The 17,387-nt window shown below is 38.8% G+C and overlaps 2 protein-coding genes across 3 annotated transcripts in view; one reads left to right on the forward strand and one right to left on the reverse strand.

Moving 5' to 3' along the window:
- The first annotated feature begins 361 nt into the window (after positions 1 to 361).
- Positions 362 to 6,910, forward strand: ETFBKMT (electron transfer flavoprotein subunit beta lysine methyltransferase). The gene is made up of 4 exons (XM_068560701.1): positions 362 to 465; positions 2,016 to 2,393; positions 4,591 to 4,721; positions 5,490 to 6,910. Exons 2-4 carry the CDS (start codon positions 2,068 to 2,070, stop codon positions 5,831 to 5,833), a joined length of 801 nt encoding a protein of 266 aa, XP_068416802.1. The 5' UTR covers positions 362 to 465; positions 2,016 to 2,067; the 3' UTR covers positions 5,834 to 6,910.
- Positions 6,911 to 8,863: 1,953 nt separating this feature from the next.
- Positions 8,864 to 17,387, reverse strand: part of AMN1 (antagonist of mitotic exit network 1 homolog) — a 62,610-nt gene continuing 54,086 nt past the window's right edge. For both annotated transcript variants that reach the window (XM_068561655.1, XM_068561656.1), the window contains exon 7: positions 8,864 to 10,522. In XM_068561655.1, the coding sequence (XP_068417756.1) occupies positions 10,449 to 10,522 (74 nt within the window). In that variant the 3' untranslated portion in view covers positions 8,864 to 10,448. The remainder of the gene's footprint in view (positions 10,523 to 17,387) is intronic.

Below are 17,387 nucleotides of genomic sequence, written 5' to 3' on the forward strand. Positions count from 1 at the left end.
AAAATTATTATAAAAGGGAGGACATATTATGATTTAATCCCAGTTGAATATAAGCGTCATTAAGGGTTTGTGCTGTGTCTATTTTGCTCACCGCTCTATGCCCAGTGCCTAGAAGTGTGACTGACACGAAGCAGATGCTCCACGGCTCCAGAGTGGATTTTTTATAAATCAGTATTTGACATTCCCTTATTTCCCAAGTGAGGTCAGGGCGCCCGCTGGTTTCGCACTTCCTGTCCCTTTAAGAACCCCAGGTAAGGGAGAGAAAGTGCTGCCGGGAAGGAGGGCGGAGCAGGAGGGCGGGGTGGGGACGCAGGGCGGGGGTGGGGGCGCTGGGTGTTGGGGGCCGGCTCTGGGGGGGAGGTGGGACCCAGCGTGCAGTTGTAAAGAAGGCGCTAAAAGAGGCGCAAAGGCGAGTGACCGACCTGCCCTGTGCTTAGCTTCCCAGGACGGTGTTAGCACAGCCAGGTAAGGAGAAAAGGAGGACTGTGCCTGCCCCTTTAAGACTGACTCCCGTCCTCCTTCGAGGGAAGTTACGTGCTAACACTTTGGAACTTGCCCCTTTAAACCTGTTTTCTTTCCTTACCAGTTAATCCATGTACCAAGTGTCCACCGCATAATCATATATTCATAACGGATGCTTCATTGGGGCTGGCGTGGGCGGTGCATCATCGGTCTGCACGACAGGGTGTCGAAAATCAATCATCTTGTATTTGCTCTGCTTTCTTTTCAAACCTTAGGCTCGTGCGATTCAAGGGCTGACCCAATCCTTCCCTACACAATTAGTCCAATGAGGTCAGGCTGTTAGAGACCCTGAGATTAAAAGGGATAAACGTGGGCTGGCACACCCACTTAAGGTCTATCCTTGGTTCACAGACAGACATTTTGCCCCTCCTCGTGTCTTGGTATTTTAACTATTTGCCCACGTTTAAAAGTGGGAGTTTATGGGTAAATAGCTGGATTGTTTTGAGAAATTGAAAGATCTGGCCACGTGTCCCCTGGCTGCCTCCTTTGGACTGTTTTGAAATAGTTTCCAGTTTGCCACAGCCCTTCTGTGATCTAACAACCAGCCTGCATCACACATTTATCACCAGTCTGGCCCTGGGTAGGCATTTGAGTTTGGGGCCCCTACTCTAAATACTTGGGTGGACATAAGACTATTTATATATTTATGCAGAACAGATCAGAGGTCCCAAACAACTGGGTGTATAATTCATGCTTAAACTGCTCTTCCTCATTCTTATTTTTATCAAGGTGTCTTTCTATTAAGTCCAGGTTTGGTAAAGATGACTCATCAGAGGTATTTACAGAAAGAGATTTGGGAGTTGATATTCTTTTATTACAATTAAATCCATAGTTTTTTGTTTGTTTTGTTTTGTTTTTGTTTGTTTTTAGGAAAACACCTGAATCTTGATTACATTGATGTTTTATGCTAGGACTATCTTTATTGAGCCAGTCAGTATAATTTGTATATCTCTAACCACAGTTACAATTTGGTAATCTGCACAATCTTGGCTAGACTTCATAAAGGCAAGAACTGTGTTTGCCCTGATAATTGCTCTATTCCATCACTAGAATCTAAGCTTCCTGAAGGTGGGGACTTTATTTTGTTCACAGTTGCTAAGCACAGTGCCTGCTTAAAGGGAAGTGATTTATTAAATGAATGAAAGAACTTTAAAGGTATACCTTATTTTATATAAAAGGCGTGTTCCTGAGGATTCTCTGAAAATCAGATGCTTGTGTATTTGTTGTTATAAGTTATTAAAAAGGATTCTGTTGTGGAAAGGCATCTTTTAGAAGATTGGATTTTCCTAAATTAATGCACCAACGCTTTCACCTAAAATGAACTTGCACTTGTGCATCATCTGCTACAGAGCTAACACTAACATTTTCTTACTATGCAGTAGGATTTGGAAGTGTTGGTGAGCCTTGGAGTTTTCAGTATCATTTATGTTTTTAGAGGTCCAGAGATTCCAGTTGAGATCAGTTTGGCAGCCAGACCCTTATTCTTTCCCCAGGAGGAGCAGCTGTTATCAAGAGAAGCACCAACAAACCTGTGCTTTGGGACCTATGGCCTTGCGCCCAGGTTGGAGAGCGTTTACATCATTTGCCATGAACCGCTGTAGTGTCCTTCGGAAGGCTGTGAGAAGCAGTGGTTTTCCCTTGCTTCCCTGGGGCCACTGCCCCTGGAGGGGAACTGGAAGCTTTTTGGACCCTGAGATGAAAGCTTTCCTGGAGGAGAACACTGAAGTCACCAGCCGTGGTAGCCTCACCCCTGAAATCCAGTTGCGGCTTTTGACCCCCAGATGCAAGTTCTGGTGGGAGAGAGCTGACCTGTGGCCCCACAGTGATCCTTACTGGGCAATCTACTGGCCAGGAGGCCAAGCCTTGTCTAGGTACGGCCATAAGTGAAGCGGGAGCCTTTAGGGCTCCTCATATCCTTACTCTTTTCAGCCCCTTCCAACTCCTCATTCTCCCTGCTCCTCCCAAAAAAATCAGAGTAAAACCCCAAATTCTTTTCTTAATTTAGAGCAGTTTAGGAATAGTGTTGGGTTGCTTTGTTGCATAGCTTTACCTTCTGCTCCAAGCTGATCAAGGTGTTTCCCGATATATAGCTCTCTCCCCAAGAGAAATCCTAAGTCAGCTGTCAAGACCCTAGATAGCTGGTAATGATCCAGAAATCTCACACTGTTCTCAGGTTCATGGTTCATGATATGATGCATGGCCGGTGCAGAGTTCCTCAGTGGAGCTTAAAGCCTCAGTCCTTCAGGTCGCCTGGTTTAATCCTGTAAATGTTGCTCCTTAAACCTCACACTTCCTCCATCATTGCCTCTTCCCAAGCTCCCGAAGAACGAGGGATGTGAGTGATTGGGACATTACTCAGGTGAACTCTGGAGTTGCACGTGCATTAAAATGATTTTTTAAAAAATATTTATTTATTTCTTTATTTGTCTGTGTTGGGTCTTAGTTGTGGCATGCGGGCTCTTAGTTGCGGCACTGCCTCTGAATTTTTAAGGTTCCCCCTTTCCAACTCCCCATACTGCAAAGGTCTTCTTTAGGACATTTTCTCACACATTCACACAGTGCTTTTTATTAAAACAGCCGCTGAAACAAAGGCAAGAACTTAACAGCATTTTAATCTAGTCTTTGCTCTTAGACTGGCAAATGATTTAATCTTTTTATACCTTGAGGTTACAAAACTGAAGGGAAAAGGATAAGGACTTCTCTTTCACAGGAATGGTATGGTCTAGCAGAATTCAGGTTGTATATAGTTTTAAATGCAAAATAAATAAATGCAAACATAGAGCTTTCTGGAGAATCCTAAGTTCTGGAAAGCTTTCTAATATCTAACAAGTCCAATATTCTGGCTGTTGTGTTGCCAAATTTTCAAGCTTTATTTACTTACATCATTTTAAAAAATACATTTTAAGTGATATCTATACAAGTTGTTATCAACTCCAAATATAAGTGCAATCAAATTCCTTAAGAGACTGTCTGAATCAGAGGTCACAAATAGGTGATCCACAGATGTGTTTTCTTTGGCCTTTACTTGTAAACTTAAAAAGAAAATCAGTTGCTAACATTTAAAACTTGAGGGATTGCATGTAAAAATTTATTTTGATTTGAAAAAGAAAGAATCTCTGGGGAATTCCCAGGTGGTCCAGGGGTTAGGACTTGGCGCTTTCACTGCCTGGCCTGAGTTCAATCCCTGGTCGGGGAACTAAGACCGCACAAGTCACGAGGCAAGGCCAAAAAAAAAAAAAGAATATCTGATAACACTGGATTTAAATCTCTGATAACACCCCATTTCTATGGGGCAACAATTAGCTCAAGATGGGTAACAGCTGTCCCTTTAGACAGGGTACTACATCCCTGCCTTGCCATAGTTCCTTAGTCTTTTTTTTGGCTTGCCGGATCTTAGTTCCCTGATAGGCCCTCAGCAGTGAAAGCGTGGAATGCTATCCACTGGACCGCCAGGGAATCCCCTCTGCTCTTCTTTATTATTACAATACTAAGGTCAAGTGTCAGTTGACATTTATTATTTCAGTGTTTTCCCATTCATCTTCACTTGCTTGGTAACTACTTAGCCCAGGTCCAAATTCTTTGGTTGAACTGGACTTTGATCGTACTACCAGAGAGGTCATTATAAAACAGTTCAAGCAGTAGGTAAAACCATTCTCTGTTGAACAATGAAGAGGAGACTGTGAATTTTGCATCTAGCTTACTGAGTCCTGATTTTAGCAGTGTTTTGTCAGTCTGTGTTTTTGGTGCTTAGTAGTTTCTGGGTCATAGTAAGTGCTCAGTACTTCTAAAAAGTTGACTTGAAGAGCATGATTAGTCAGTTGTATGGAACTGCTCTTCACACCTACTAAAGAGAAAGAAAATGACTAGGTCCTCTCTCTGCCACCTCTGCCCAGCTCTTAAGATTGACATTTTATCTCATTCTAGTCAGGCCAAACTTGCCAATGTTGGACCAAATTCTTCTAAGTTTCACCATTTCTTTGTCCAGTCAATCCAAAGAAAAATTTTTGTACACCTCTTATTGACCTTCTCCTATCTTAGATAATGTTTTCCCTTTTCTTTCTAATTTAGGTATCTTTTGGATAATCCTGACGTTGTCAGAGGAAAATCTGTGTTAGATATTGGGAGTGGATGTGGAGCTACAGCTATCGCTGCGAAGATGAGTGGAGCTTTAAGGATCTTGGCCAATGACATAGACCCTAGTAAGAATTTCACATTTTAAAATATTTGAAGCTCATCTTTTTTTCTTCCAGGATAAATATCTACAGATGCCTCAACCCATCATAGCCTAGCCCATTTCCATGTGAATCTTATAATCTGATATTGTGAACTTACTCAGTGGGACATTATCTGTGGGAATCCTGTGAGGCCTGAGTTGATGGTGCATTTTTCACAGGAGGACTTCCATTTGTGTCTGGCAGATATACCAAAGTGATACCAACCTGGGAGCACTTACTGTTGGTCATTGCTGGGCTAGGGATTTCCTGAAATATGTAGGTAGTGTTTATTTGACCAAAACCCAAGTGAAGATAGGCCTGTGTCTTTGAGGGAGATTTTATTCCATTCGAACCCAAGTTGAGACAGGTAAGTTTTAATTTTATCTGATTTTCTTCTAGTCTTCCCTTTCACTGAGGATCTAGCCCTTGAGGAGCCTTATTGTATATGGGGTCTCAGTTCCAACTTGTCATCCTGCTCAAGCACAAGGCTTGTAGATCAGCAAATGTTCCTTAAAACCTCAACATTTCCAGGTGTTTGGTATTGTTTTATTTTCAGGATATTCATATATTTGAGAATTGCAGGAAATAGCTTATATTGGCATATATAATAGCATATATTGGCTTCTTTACCTAAAAAAACAACTTTAAACAGAAAGGGAAAAAAACGTTGGAGATTTTCTAGATTATTTAAATTAATTAATAGGGAATTAAAACAACCTAGCATATACCAATTCACTATGTGCTTTTTTAAAGTTGCAGGAATGGCTATTACACTAAACTGTGAGTTGAACCAACTGAATCCTTTTCCCATTTTAACCAAAAACATACTGGATTTGGAACAAGATAAGTGGGACCTTGTTGTGCTTGGAGATATGTTTTATGATGAAGACCTTGCAGACAGTCTACATCAATGGCTGAAAAATTGCTTTTGGGTCTACAGAACTCGAGTACTGATTGGTGACCCTGGGCGACCCCAGTTCAGTGGACATAGCATTCAGCATCAACTGCACAAAGTAGCAGAATATTCACTTCCAGAGCCTACTAGGCAGGAGAACAACGGACTGACAACAAGCACGGTGTGGGATTTTCAGCCTTGAGCTGTTGAAGTACCTCCGATATGGATATAGCTATGTTTGTGTTTAACCCTATAAGACTGTCCAGTTCAAAGAAGGCAACTCGTGTTAAATGGACAATCTTGTTTCCAAAATATGAAGGTTAAAGTTTTGTCACCCTTTGTCATGTAACTTGTTCTGCAGTAAGCCAAATATAGAAATCTCTATCTGAAATTTTTTTTCTAGTTTTACTGCTAGAATATAATTATAGAAGGCAATATCCACATGTAGTTTAAGTAGCTGAGAGGAATTAGATATTTTAGCACAGTCTCTTTCTATAGTTGAGGACAACTATGATGTATCTTTGAATTAAACAAAATAAAAAATACAGAAGAACACTATATTTAAAAAAATTATCTGTTAAGATCAGAGATGCAGTTGGTATGGTACAGAATACAGTAAGTCCCCTACATATGAACCTTCAAGTTGTGAACTTTCAAAGATGTTACAGTGCCCCTGTATGCCAGCTGTTGTACTGTACTACTGTACTTTTCAAGGTACGCTACTGTAAGATTAAAAATGTTTTATTTTTTGTGTTTGTTTTTTTATGATTATTTGTGTGAAAAGTATTATAAGCCTATTACAGTAGAGTACTATATAGTTGATTGTGTTAGTTGGGTACCTAGGCTAACTTTGTTGGACTTACGAACCCACTCTCGTAATGGAACTCATTCATATGTAGGGGACTTACTGTACATGGGCTTCAGAGTGAGGCCACTCTGTCACTTTCTAGTTGGGATTTTGGGCTACTTAAGCTCTCTGGGCTTTCATTTCTTCACCTATAAAATAGTAATAAAATTTAATAAACTGCACCTCAAAGGGTTATTATAATAAATGAAAGTATAAAGTGTATAATATAGGATAAGTATATAATAGGGCATCAGTTAAGAAACACAGATAAAGATTTTATAATTTCCTACATACTCAGTACTGTGATACCTTATGATGCCTCTTTATGGTTTACTAAGGTCAGCTAGAAATTGGTTATGCCACCACTACATGCCCCAGCTTGTCAGGATCTTATATATCAATAAGAACATTAGGACATAAATAAAAAACAATGTGAAGAAGAATGTGTATAGTATACACTATTTATGTAAAAAAGATGCATGTATATACCTACATGTGAATGTATATGTAAAGAATACATATTTACTTGTAGTAGATATAGAATATCCCTGGAAAGATAAGTAAGAAACTGGTAACAGTGGTTGTCTTCTGAGAGGGTACCAGATGGCTGGTGGATGAGGGTGGTAGGGAGACCTAGTTCTTACTTTTGGGTCTTGTAATTTTGTACCGATTATACATACTATATTTCTTATTCTCCAATTTAAAACAAAACATGACCACGATATATGTTACAGGTATAAAACGCAGCCTTGCGATTGTACCGTTGACCCTTGTACAACATGGGCGTTAGGGGTGCTGACTACCCCACCCACCCCCTGGAGTTGAAAATCTATGTATAACTTTACAGTCCACATCCAAGTTTCTGCATCTGGGGATGGATCGCGTAGTACTGTAGTATTTATTGAAACAAACCAAACAAAAAAACACATATAAGTGCAGTTCAAACCCGTGTTGTTCAAGGGTCAGCTGTACTCTCGTGTTCTCATATACTGCTTAGCAATTGTTTATGACACTTGCATTATATGCTTTCTAATAATACACACATGCCAGTGGGATTAGGATACCAGGGAGACATGATCAGAGCTATAGTCTTTCAAAAGAAATGTAGAGAAAGCAGTTAAGGGCAGGTTGTTGCTTAGGCAGGAAAACGGTATCATTAGGTGGGAGTTTTGGAGCTGGGTCACAGAGGATCTTGTGATTCTTGAACTCTGGAAGTCAGAGTTTATTACAACCCAATGAATCAACTCTTGTTGTATCCAATTCCATTGGTCTACTGGGGCTTAATTATAAACTCAAAATTTTGATTCAGCATTGGTTAAAATTAATGGAAATTATAGGCTACAGTGGCACTGGGTGGCATTTGAGAGGAAAGGGTTTTGTTGACATATTCCTTGAAAATTCAGGCTAGTCTTCTGGGTATTGTCCTTCTCAGCAAGATAAGAAAGAAAATTAAAGGAAATTATACTCTGGAGCACTGTTGGAAATCAGCTTGAAGAGGCGAAGAGTAGATTTAATTTTAAATATCTACATGGGACTTCCCCGGTGGTCCAGTGGTTGACAATCTGCCTTCCAATCCCTGGTTGGGGAACTAGGATGCCATATGCCGCAGGGCAACTAAGCCCACGCATCACAAGAGAGAAGCCCAAGCGCCACAGTGAAAAGCCTGAGCGCCGCAACTAAGACCCAACACAGCCAAAAAATAAATAAATAAATAAATAAATAAATTACAAAATAAATATCTACAACACTGTTTCTGTTATCCTTTCTTAATTATTTATGAGGAAGGTACAAGAAGGTCTTTGAGACGTCCAAATATTACTTAAAATATTTTTAAATCGCCCATATATATAACAGTGATCCTTGAAATGACTTCATAGCATAACAAACGTTTGTATTAAGACTGTTCACGTTTAAAGAGATTATTGATATAGTTGGATTAATTTCTACCATATTTATAACTGTTGCCTTTGTTCTTTGTTTCTTTTTTGTGTTCTACTTTTTCTGCCTTTTCTGGTTTTATCTTTTTTGTGTGTGCTGCATCTCACGGCTTGTGGGATCTTAGTTCCCTGACTAGGAATCAAACCCCGGGCCCTTGGTGGTGCGAGCACAGAGTCCTTAACCACTGGACCACCAGGGAATTCCCCCTTTTCTGGTTTTAATTGAGGATTTTATGTGATTCCATCTTCTCTCCTCCCTTAGGATGTCAGTTATATTTATTAAAAAAATTTTTTTAGCAGTTGCCCTAGAGTTTGCAGTGTATATTTACAACTAATACAAGTCCACTTTGAAATAACAAACACTGTACTGCTTCATGATTTTCAGTTTGTTCAGCTTTTATCTTGTGAGGACAGGAGTAATGACTTCCAATCTCTGTACATGTCACAGACCAGAAACTCGAAGTACGGGTATTACTTTTATTTATTTTCTTGTCTATTCATTCAACAGATATTTGGGTGCTTATTATGTACCAGACACTGTTCTAGGCATTGGAGGTACAGCAGTGAAAAAAAGAGAAATAATTTCTGTCTTCATGAAGCTTATATACTAGGGTGGGGAGACAGATAATAAATAAAAAATAAAACAGATGTCAGATGGTGACAGATGGAAAGGGGAAAAACAGAGTTTAGAGTGACAGGTAAGGGTGACAGGGATAGGCAGGATAGGGACGGGAGACCCAAATTTTAAACAGAGTGCTGAGAAACAGCTAAGATAACTAGCAGTATGAAAAAAAAGATCAAGCTGCCAACTGCTTTAGGATGATAAATCCTTTACAGACTCTAAAAATCTGATACCTTAGATCTTGAAACTAGTTTTCCCAAAAGCAGAAAAAGCTACTGACTTGGTTAGGTGTTCAATATTAAATCTTACTGAATTTGTCTTTAGAAAAATTTCATAGATGGAACAGGCCTTACCCATTTTACACATATATACATACGTACCACCTTTGCAGTGGCAATATATGTATCTATGCTATAAACATATCACATTTATAAAGTAGTTAATAGTAAGGACAAGAAGTAGAGTTGAATATGTAAACCCTTCCCTCTAAACATATACAAGAAATCTACCATACCACACTTTCCCTGTTATTCACTACATCACAGTAAAAATAGGAAATCTTTAAGAAAGTCCCACTGAGACAGGCTCATGGCACAGGGAATATGCGGAATTTTGGGGTAGTTTAAGCACAGTACACTTCAGAGAATTTTGTGATTATACAGAGTAATACATTTCATTTGAAAACTAAGACCTGTGTGTTTATTTCACAATGTGAAACCAGTAGAGCTTCAGAATACAACTTCCGTGATGACATTTTGTGTTTACTCATTCTTACACATTCTTGACTGCAGTTTTTAAGGATGAAAGTTTGTAGATGAATAGCATGTATTTGGGAAAAGTAGCCATACTCAGTAACATTCATATGCTGAATGGCTAAGGTATATGATGTCCTGGATTATGACATTAAACTATTATATTTCTTTGTTTCATTGAAATAATAAATTCTGTGAAGAAGTTACAGGCCTGATGTTCAGCTTTGCTTTTTGGCCAGTGGACATTTAAATAATTTGGAAGGTAGCAGCCAAAAAATAGCTAGGAAGGTAATTATGCTTTTAGAAATATCTTTACTTAGAATTCTCCTAATGTTTATCCATATTGGTAAATTTCTCTTACAGCAGCTCAAATATCTAGGTAGGAGAAGGAAATTTCCAGACAAACAGGTAATTTAAAACTTTGCTATTAAGGAAACAAACACAATACCCTCCCCAAATACATCAGAGGGCATGCTAGGATTGCCATTTCAAGAACAATCACTCCTCAAACAAACTTAGAAATAATAGCACTATTAAAAATGTTTAAGAGCCTGGTTAACTTCAAAGCATAAATCATATTATTGGAAAGCCAATCTCTAGATCATTGTTTCCTGGGAAAGTAGTATGAAGATCATAGCTTTGATAAGCTTCAATAAGAATCAATATACAGTCCACGTCACTTGCTTTAGTTTGTTTGGGCCTACTAATTGCTCCAAGACTTCTCGTGAATGATCTACAAAAGAAAACAATGACAATATATTAATTCATAGTAATCAAAGATATTGAATGTGTCCTCATGTATAAACTGGGGATGATGATAACTATTATATCTCATAGGGTTATTTAAAGGATTAAATGAGATGATATATAAAGCATACTATAAGCTAAAAATACATTTAATTAGTGGTAACCATCACTATTATTAGCTGCAGTAAACATATCATAGTAATACTTCTAAAAAACAGGTATTTACTGTTTTCTCTGTAATTTCATCTTAATTTCACCAACCAGAGAGTAATAGGGTTAAAGTTTCTCAGGGTCCTGGCAGGAAGTAGATGACACACTAAACTAGGGTGCTTGAACAGGTTTTAACTATAAAGGAGTGATTAAAGCAAGCATGATTAAAGAAAGCCAACAGGTATGGTAAAACACCTTGGGAAGGGGCAACATGCCCATAAAGGTTAGGGGACAGAGTAGTTACTAGAACAGGACAACTTGACCTGTAGTTGAACATTTTTCCATGTCATATAATATTTATAAAACATGATTTTAAATAGATAACTGTTACATGAATTCCTTGTAATTTAACCAATCTGTATGACTAGACATTTAGATGGTTTTCAATTATTCACAATATATAGCAGTGATTTTAATATGGTTTACATATCTTTTGCAAAGTCAGTTTTACAATATCTTTTAATGCTTTTAATGCTTTAATGCAAAAACACTGCTATAATTTTATTACTTTAAAAATTATTCAGGAGTTTAATAAACTTGTTCCATAGATACAACCTATGTTGTATGTATAACATATCTCTAACCTAGTCTTGGGAAATTTCCTAAGTTTAGTCGTTCTCAGACTTAAAGATTTCATAGACCACTAGGAAAAAAAGCAGGCCCAACATACGGTTACTAAGTTTTATTTTAAGTAAAACAAAAATAAGCCAAAACATTAAAGATTTAGTGCAAGAAAGAGAACTAGAGAGTGTTTGGAAACAAGAAGTTATAGTTGTGAAAACAAAGGTTTACTTCAGCAGCTAATTTTTTTAAAAGCAGCTAAAAATATAACAAATGCAGTTTTCATTGTCATAAAAAATATCAGTTATTATAGAGGAAGTCTGTTATTACAGGAGATCTAGATTAAGGACAGGTTTCAAACAGGTTGAAAGTAAAAGGATGGATAAAGATATATCATGCAGACAGCAACTGTAACAAAGCTGTAGTGGTTATACTAATAGAAGAGGGAGGAACACTTTCCAACTTATTCTATGAAGACAGTATTACCTTGACACCAAAGCCAGACAAAAACATCACATACACAGAAAACAACAGACCAATATTTCTTATGAATATGTACTCAAAAATCCTCAATAAAACACAAGCAAACCAAATCTAGCAACACAGAAAGGGTTATATGCCATGATCAACTGGGATTTATCCCAGGAATGCAAGGTTAAACATCCGGAAATTAATTAATGTAGTACACTGTATTTGTTTCCTCTTGCTGCTGTAACAAATAACCACAACCTTAATGGCTTAAAACAACACAAATTTATTATTGTACAGTTTTGAAGGTCAGAATTTCAAAATGGGTCTTACTGGGCTAAAAGCAGGTATTAGGAGGTTAGCATTCTTTTTGGAGGCTCTAGGGGAGAATCCACCTCCCTGACTCTTCCAGCTTCTAAAGGCCACCACATTCCTTGTATTCCTCCATATTCAAAGTGAGCAACATTGGACAAAGTCTTTCTTATGCTGCCATCTCTATGGTTCTCCTTCTTCTGTCTCCCTCTTCTACTTTTAAAGACCCTTATGATTACATTGGGCCCACCTGGGTAATCCAGGATAATCTCCCTATTTTAAGGTCAATATACTTGTAGGTTCTGAGCATTAGAACATGGACATCTTTGAGTGGGGGCATTTTTCTGCCTGTGGCACCCATATTAATAGAATAAAGGACAAAAATGACATAATCATTTCAATAGACACAGAAAAGGCATTTGATAAAATCCGACATTCATGATAAAAACATTCAACAAACCAGAAACAGAAAGGAACTTCCTCAACATGATAAAGGGCATCTATGAAAAACCCACCACTAACATCATCCTTAATGGTGAGAAACTAAATATTTTCCCCCTAAGATCAGGAACAAAGATAAGGATTTCTCCTTTTGCCACTTCTATGCAACACTGCACTGGAGGTTCCAGCCATGGAAATTAGGGAAGAAAAAGAAAAGGCATTCATGTTGGAAAGGAAAAAGTAAAACTATTTGTAGTTAGGTAATATGGTACTAAGGAATCCACTAAAAATTAGAACTAATAAATGAGTTCAGCAAGGTTGCAGGGCACAAGATCAATATACAAAAATCAATTTATTTCTACACAATGAACAATCCAAAAATTACAAGCAGCTCTTTGCCCTTTTCCTGTTTGCCCATTTGTGTTCCCCTCTAACCTTAAAAGAACCTAATTATAGGAATGAGATCACTAAGCAATTGAAACTAACTCCTGACTTATGCTCTCCTGAATGCACACCATGCCTTGTCTAACCTGTTGATTCTTTTCCTAGATAAAAAGAAGTAAGAATGAAGAATTAAGCAGTTAAAAAAATGACTTGCTTTCTACCCCCAACAGCTCCCTTAGCAATCCTGCAGGCAGACCACACAGGCAAGGTTTTCTTCTCTCTGAAGAAAGAGTCAGCCAGTCTGCACTCAATGGAGAATGATGCAAAACCCAACCTCATGCCTCAATGATTCAATGAGATTCTTTCCCCCATTTTTCCATTTAAAAACTCTCATGGCTGAGCAGAATCTTTGGAGTTGGCCTCTGGACACGAGTTTACCATCTCCCCAGATTGCCAGCTTTTCTTTTTCTTTCTTCTTCTTCTTCTTATTTTTGGTCACACCGTGTGGCTTGCATAATCTTAGTTCCCCGAGCAGGGACTGAACCGGGGTGCTTGGCAGTGAAAGCACAGAGTCCTAACCACTGGACTGCCAGGGAATTCCCCTGGCTTTTCTGATTAAAGCAGCTTTTCTTTTCTTTTTTTAATGGTGATATCTTTTTATTTTTTCTATTTATTTTTGGCTGTGTTGAGTCTTCGTTGCTGCACGCGGGCTTTCTCTAGTTGCGGTGAGAGGGGGCTACTCTTTCTTGTGGTGTGCAGGCTTTTCATTGAGGTGGCTTCTCTTTGTTGCAGAGCACAGGCTCTAGGTGCACGGGCTTCAGCAGTTGTGGCTCGCGGGCCCTAGAGCACAGGCTCAGTAGTTGTGGCGCAAGGGCTTAGTTGCTCCGCGGCATGTGGGATCTTCCCAAACCAGGGCTCGAACCCATGTCCCCTGCATTGGCAGGTGGATTCTCAACCACTGCGCCACCAGGGAAGTCCCAAAGCACCTTTCTTTTCTACTGACACTTGCCTCTTGAATTACTGGCATATGAGTGGCAAGCAGCCAAACCTGGTTTCCGTTACAAAATGAAATTAAGAAAATAATTTCATCCACATTACCATCAAAAAGAATAAAATACTTAGGAATACGTTTAACAAAAGAAGTGAAAAACTTATACTCTGAAAACTACAAAACATTGTTGAAAGAAATCAAAGAAGATTTAATAAATGGAAAGATGTCCATGTTCATAGATCAGAAGACTTAGTATTAAGATGGCAGTACTCCCCAAACTGATCTACAGATTCAATGCAATCCCTAGCAAAATCCCAGCAAACTTTTTAAAAAGAAATTGACAAAACGATCCTAATATTTACATAGGAATTCAAGGGACCCAGAAGAGCCAACACAGTTTTGAAAAAGAACAAAATTGGAAACGTGTACTTCCCGATTTCACTTTAGCTGGTGGTTCTAAGACTATTTTGGCATTTTTACTAGTTATGAATATATTATCAAATATGATATGTAAATATTTGTTTTCTGACTATATTTGTGACTCTTCTGTAGGAATTTATTATTGCACATAAATAGAAAAACATTTTTCCCTCTAGTTGTGAGCATACAGTATATTTTTATGTAATTTTAAAAACTGGATGCTAGAGGGCAGTATTACATTACTCAAATTCTCCTCAGGCAGCTTTTCTTTTCCCCATAAAAAGTATAGAGTATTTAGAGCAGTGAGTCAGTAGTAGGAATATTCGATGCCTGTAAGTTTATTACGCTGTAGGGAGAAACTGGGGGGTCTCTAAGTATTTCATGATCTCTTGCCAGAATACTCTGTAGAAACTGTGGAGGAGGAAAAAGAACTTTCTTTACCCTTCTGAGTTCTTGGCTGAGATCCCCTGTGACCAAAGACAGATTAACAAGAGAAAAACAAACAGAAGTTTATCAACAAGTATACTTCATGTATACATGGGAGATACCCGGGAAAAATGAGTAAACTCCCTGAGACGGCCCAAGCCACCACCTTAAATACCATCTTCAGCTAAAGACAAAAGAAAGATTTTGGGGTTGTTGGGAGACCGGTTATGGGAAGTTACCAGGAAAAGCATAGTAAACAAGGGTAATGAAACCAGGCAGGACCCTCCTGGGTACAAGCCCCTCCATGTCTCCCACTTCCTGTTTGCAGAAAAAGCTTTCCTCTCCTAGGCCTTCCCCAAGTTCCAAAGAGCAGACTCAAACAGTTAATGATTAGAGAAGTAGAAAATGCAGAAACAAAGAAAGCAGGCAAGCAAGAAAAGTAATAATAGCTTGAACAATAGAGTCACAGGACTCCTAGTTCCTCCTGAAGGGATAGAGATAACAATCTGACATATCTTTGAGTTGTTCTGCAGAAACTAGGACCGCCCCCCCCCCCCCCACCACCACCAGGTGAGGGATGTTGACTACATGCTGACCACCAGCACACAGACCCCAGCCAGACTGGCTGGAACCAGGAGACTGATGATTAAGATTCCCAGAACATCACCCTGTTATTTCACCACCAACCAATCAGAAAAATGTCCACGAGTTGATCGCACACCCTGTGACCCTCATCCCTAACGTTGTCTTCAAAACCCCTGACTGAAAGCCATCAGGGAGTTCCAGTCTTTTGAGCATCAGCTGTCCTTTCTCCTTGCTTGCACCCTGCACCACAACCCGGTGTCAGCAGATTGGCTTTGCTGCAGATGGAGCAAGGAGACCTGATTTCGGTTCGGTAACAGTAAGATTCACTATACAGATTTAAGTCAGTGCCTTCACTGAATATGATTCTGATTTAGAGTCACCCTTCCCTTCTTAGTACAGAGAGGGAGACACTTTACAAATGGAGATTTCCTTTATAAATGTAAACTTTCCTTACAAAAGGGTAACTTCTACTGCTTTCAGAGCTCCTCCAGTGTCTGCTGTTTCTCAAGAAAAATTAGCTTAAAATAATCTTTATGCCAAAGAGGCATATTTTGGGGTGGCTTATTCTGCCACTCACCAAAACACAGACTCTCAGGACTGAAAAAGACTCTAAAGGTCGTTTATACCAATCGCACTACTGATGCTTGATGTCGCTCTCCTACTTCCTTCCCTTTTCTATTAACAGTGAAACCACTTGACACCAAAGGCTTAGGAAATTGCTCTACTGGGGAAAGAAGTAGAAACTGTGGATTAGGTGATTTAGGTTTTTACTTCCAGTTCTACTATTAACTATTTCTAAGATTTGGGGCAAGCCACCTAAATTCATTGTATCTCTGTTCCCTTATCTTTAAAACAAGGGAGTTGTGTAGATGACTTCTAAGGAAACTTTTACCATCTTTCTAAAAATCTCTGACTAATGTAGTTGGAGACCACTTTTTTTTTTTTTTAATTTATTTATTATTTATTTTTGGCTGTGTTGGGTCTTTGTCTCTGTGCGAGGGCTTTCCCCAGTTGCGCCAAGCGGGGGCCACTCCTCATCGCGATGCGCGGGCCTCCCACTATCGCGGCCCCTCCTGTTGCGGAGCACAGGCTCCAGACACGCAGGCTCAGCAACTGTGGCTCACGGGCCTAGTCGCTCCGCGGCATGTGGGATCCTCCCAGACCAGGGCTCGAACCCGTGTCCCCTGCATCGGCAGGCAGACTCTCAACCACTGCGCCACCAGGGAAGCCCTGGAGACCACTTTTTGAAAGAGATTCATAACGGGAGCTTTTGGAGCCCCAAGAAAAAGAAGAAACTATGGGAAATATAAATTAACAAACTAAGTTTTTCAAATGATCAAGGAAAATGTAATTTAGACATTTTTATAGAATACACAGTGAAAAAAGTGAGGCTGGACACATTTTTACAAACAATGATCAAGGTTCTAATGCTTCATTACAGTGTATGGCATAAAGAAGTTTCGTAATTCTGGATTAGTAATGGATGAATAAATAGTGATAAGGAAAGAGAATAATACAGGATTTAGAAAATAAAATATATGAAATTTAAGAAGTAGTTGTCCTTGAAGCAAGGAATCAGCTTTAATTACAGGGAAACTCTGAAGCAAACCACTTGGCTCTTTGTGGTATATCTTGACATATTGATTATCCAGGAATCTAAGTAAAGAACTTGCTTATAAAGTAATCAAGCTGAAACAAATCCTCTGATATCACTAAAATTTGAGTCGATTCAATCAAAGTGGCAGATGTCCTGTTGGGTTTTCCTGCCTTTCAATGTAAACATAAAGACTCTAGTGCTAATTGCTTTATTGCCCTTCTAAAACCTAAACTTAGATGCCTGTGATTACTGTGAAACACATCTAGATAATGATAGAAACTGAAATGCATGTCCACTGTAGGAGATTAACAAAACTGTGTGAGTTGAAATTACTGAAAATCATTGCAGACATAATTGAAATTAAAATAATTTAATACATTTAAAAATTCTTTTCTGCTTCCATAATGTCTATGATTTACAGTATTTTAAATAGCAGCTTAGTTTTTTTGTCTCTTC

Source organism: Eschrichtius robustus, chromosome 13 (assembly GCF_028021215.1).
Source record: "Eschrichtius robustus isolate mEscRob2 chromosome 13, mEscRob2.pri, whole genome shotgun sequence".
NCBI classification, from domain to species: Eukaryota; Metazoa; Chordata; class Mammalia; order Artiodactyla; family Eschrichtiidae; genus Eschrichtius; species Eschrichtius robustus.

Excerpts from the sequence above, each read along its gene's own strand:
- ETFBKMT (XM_068560701.1), top strand. The coding sequence starts at position 2,068 with ATGGCCTTGCGCCCAGGTTGGAGAGCGTTTACATCATTTGCCATGAAC. Across the intron at positions 2,394-4,590 it reads GGAGGCCAAGCCTTGTCTAG|GTATCTTTTGGATAATCCTG; the intron begins GTACGGCCATAA and ends TTTCTAATTTAG. Across the intron at positions 4,722-5,489 it reads GGCCAATGACATAGACCCTA|TTGCAGGAATGGCTATTACA; the intron begins GTAAGAATTTCA and ends GCTTTTTTAAAG.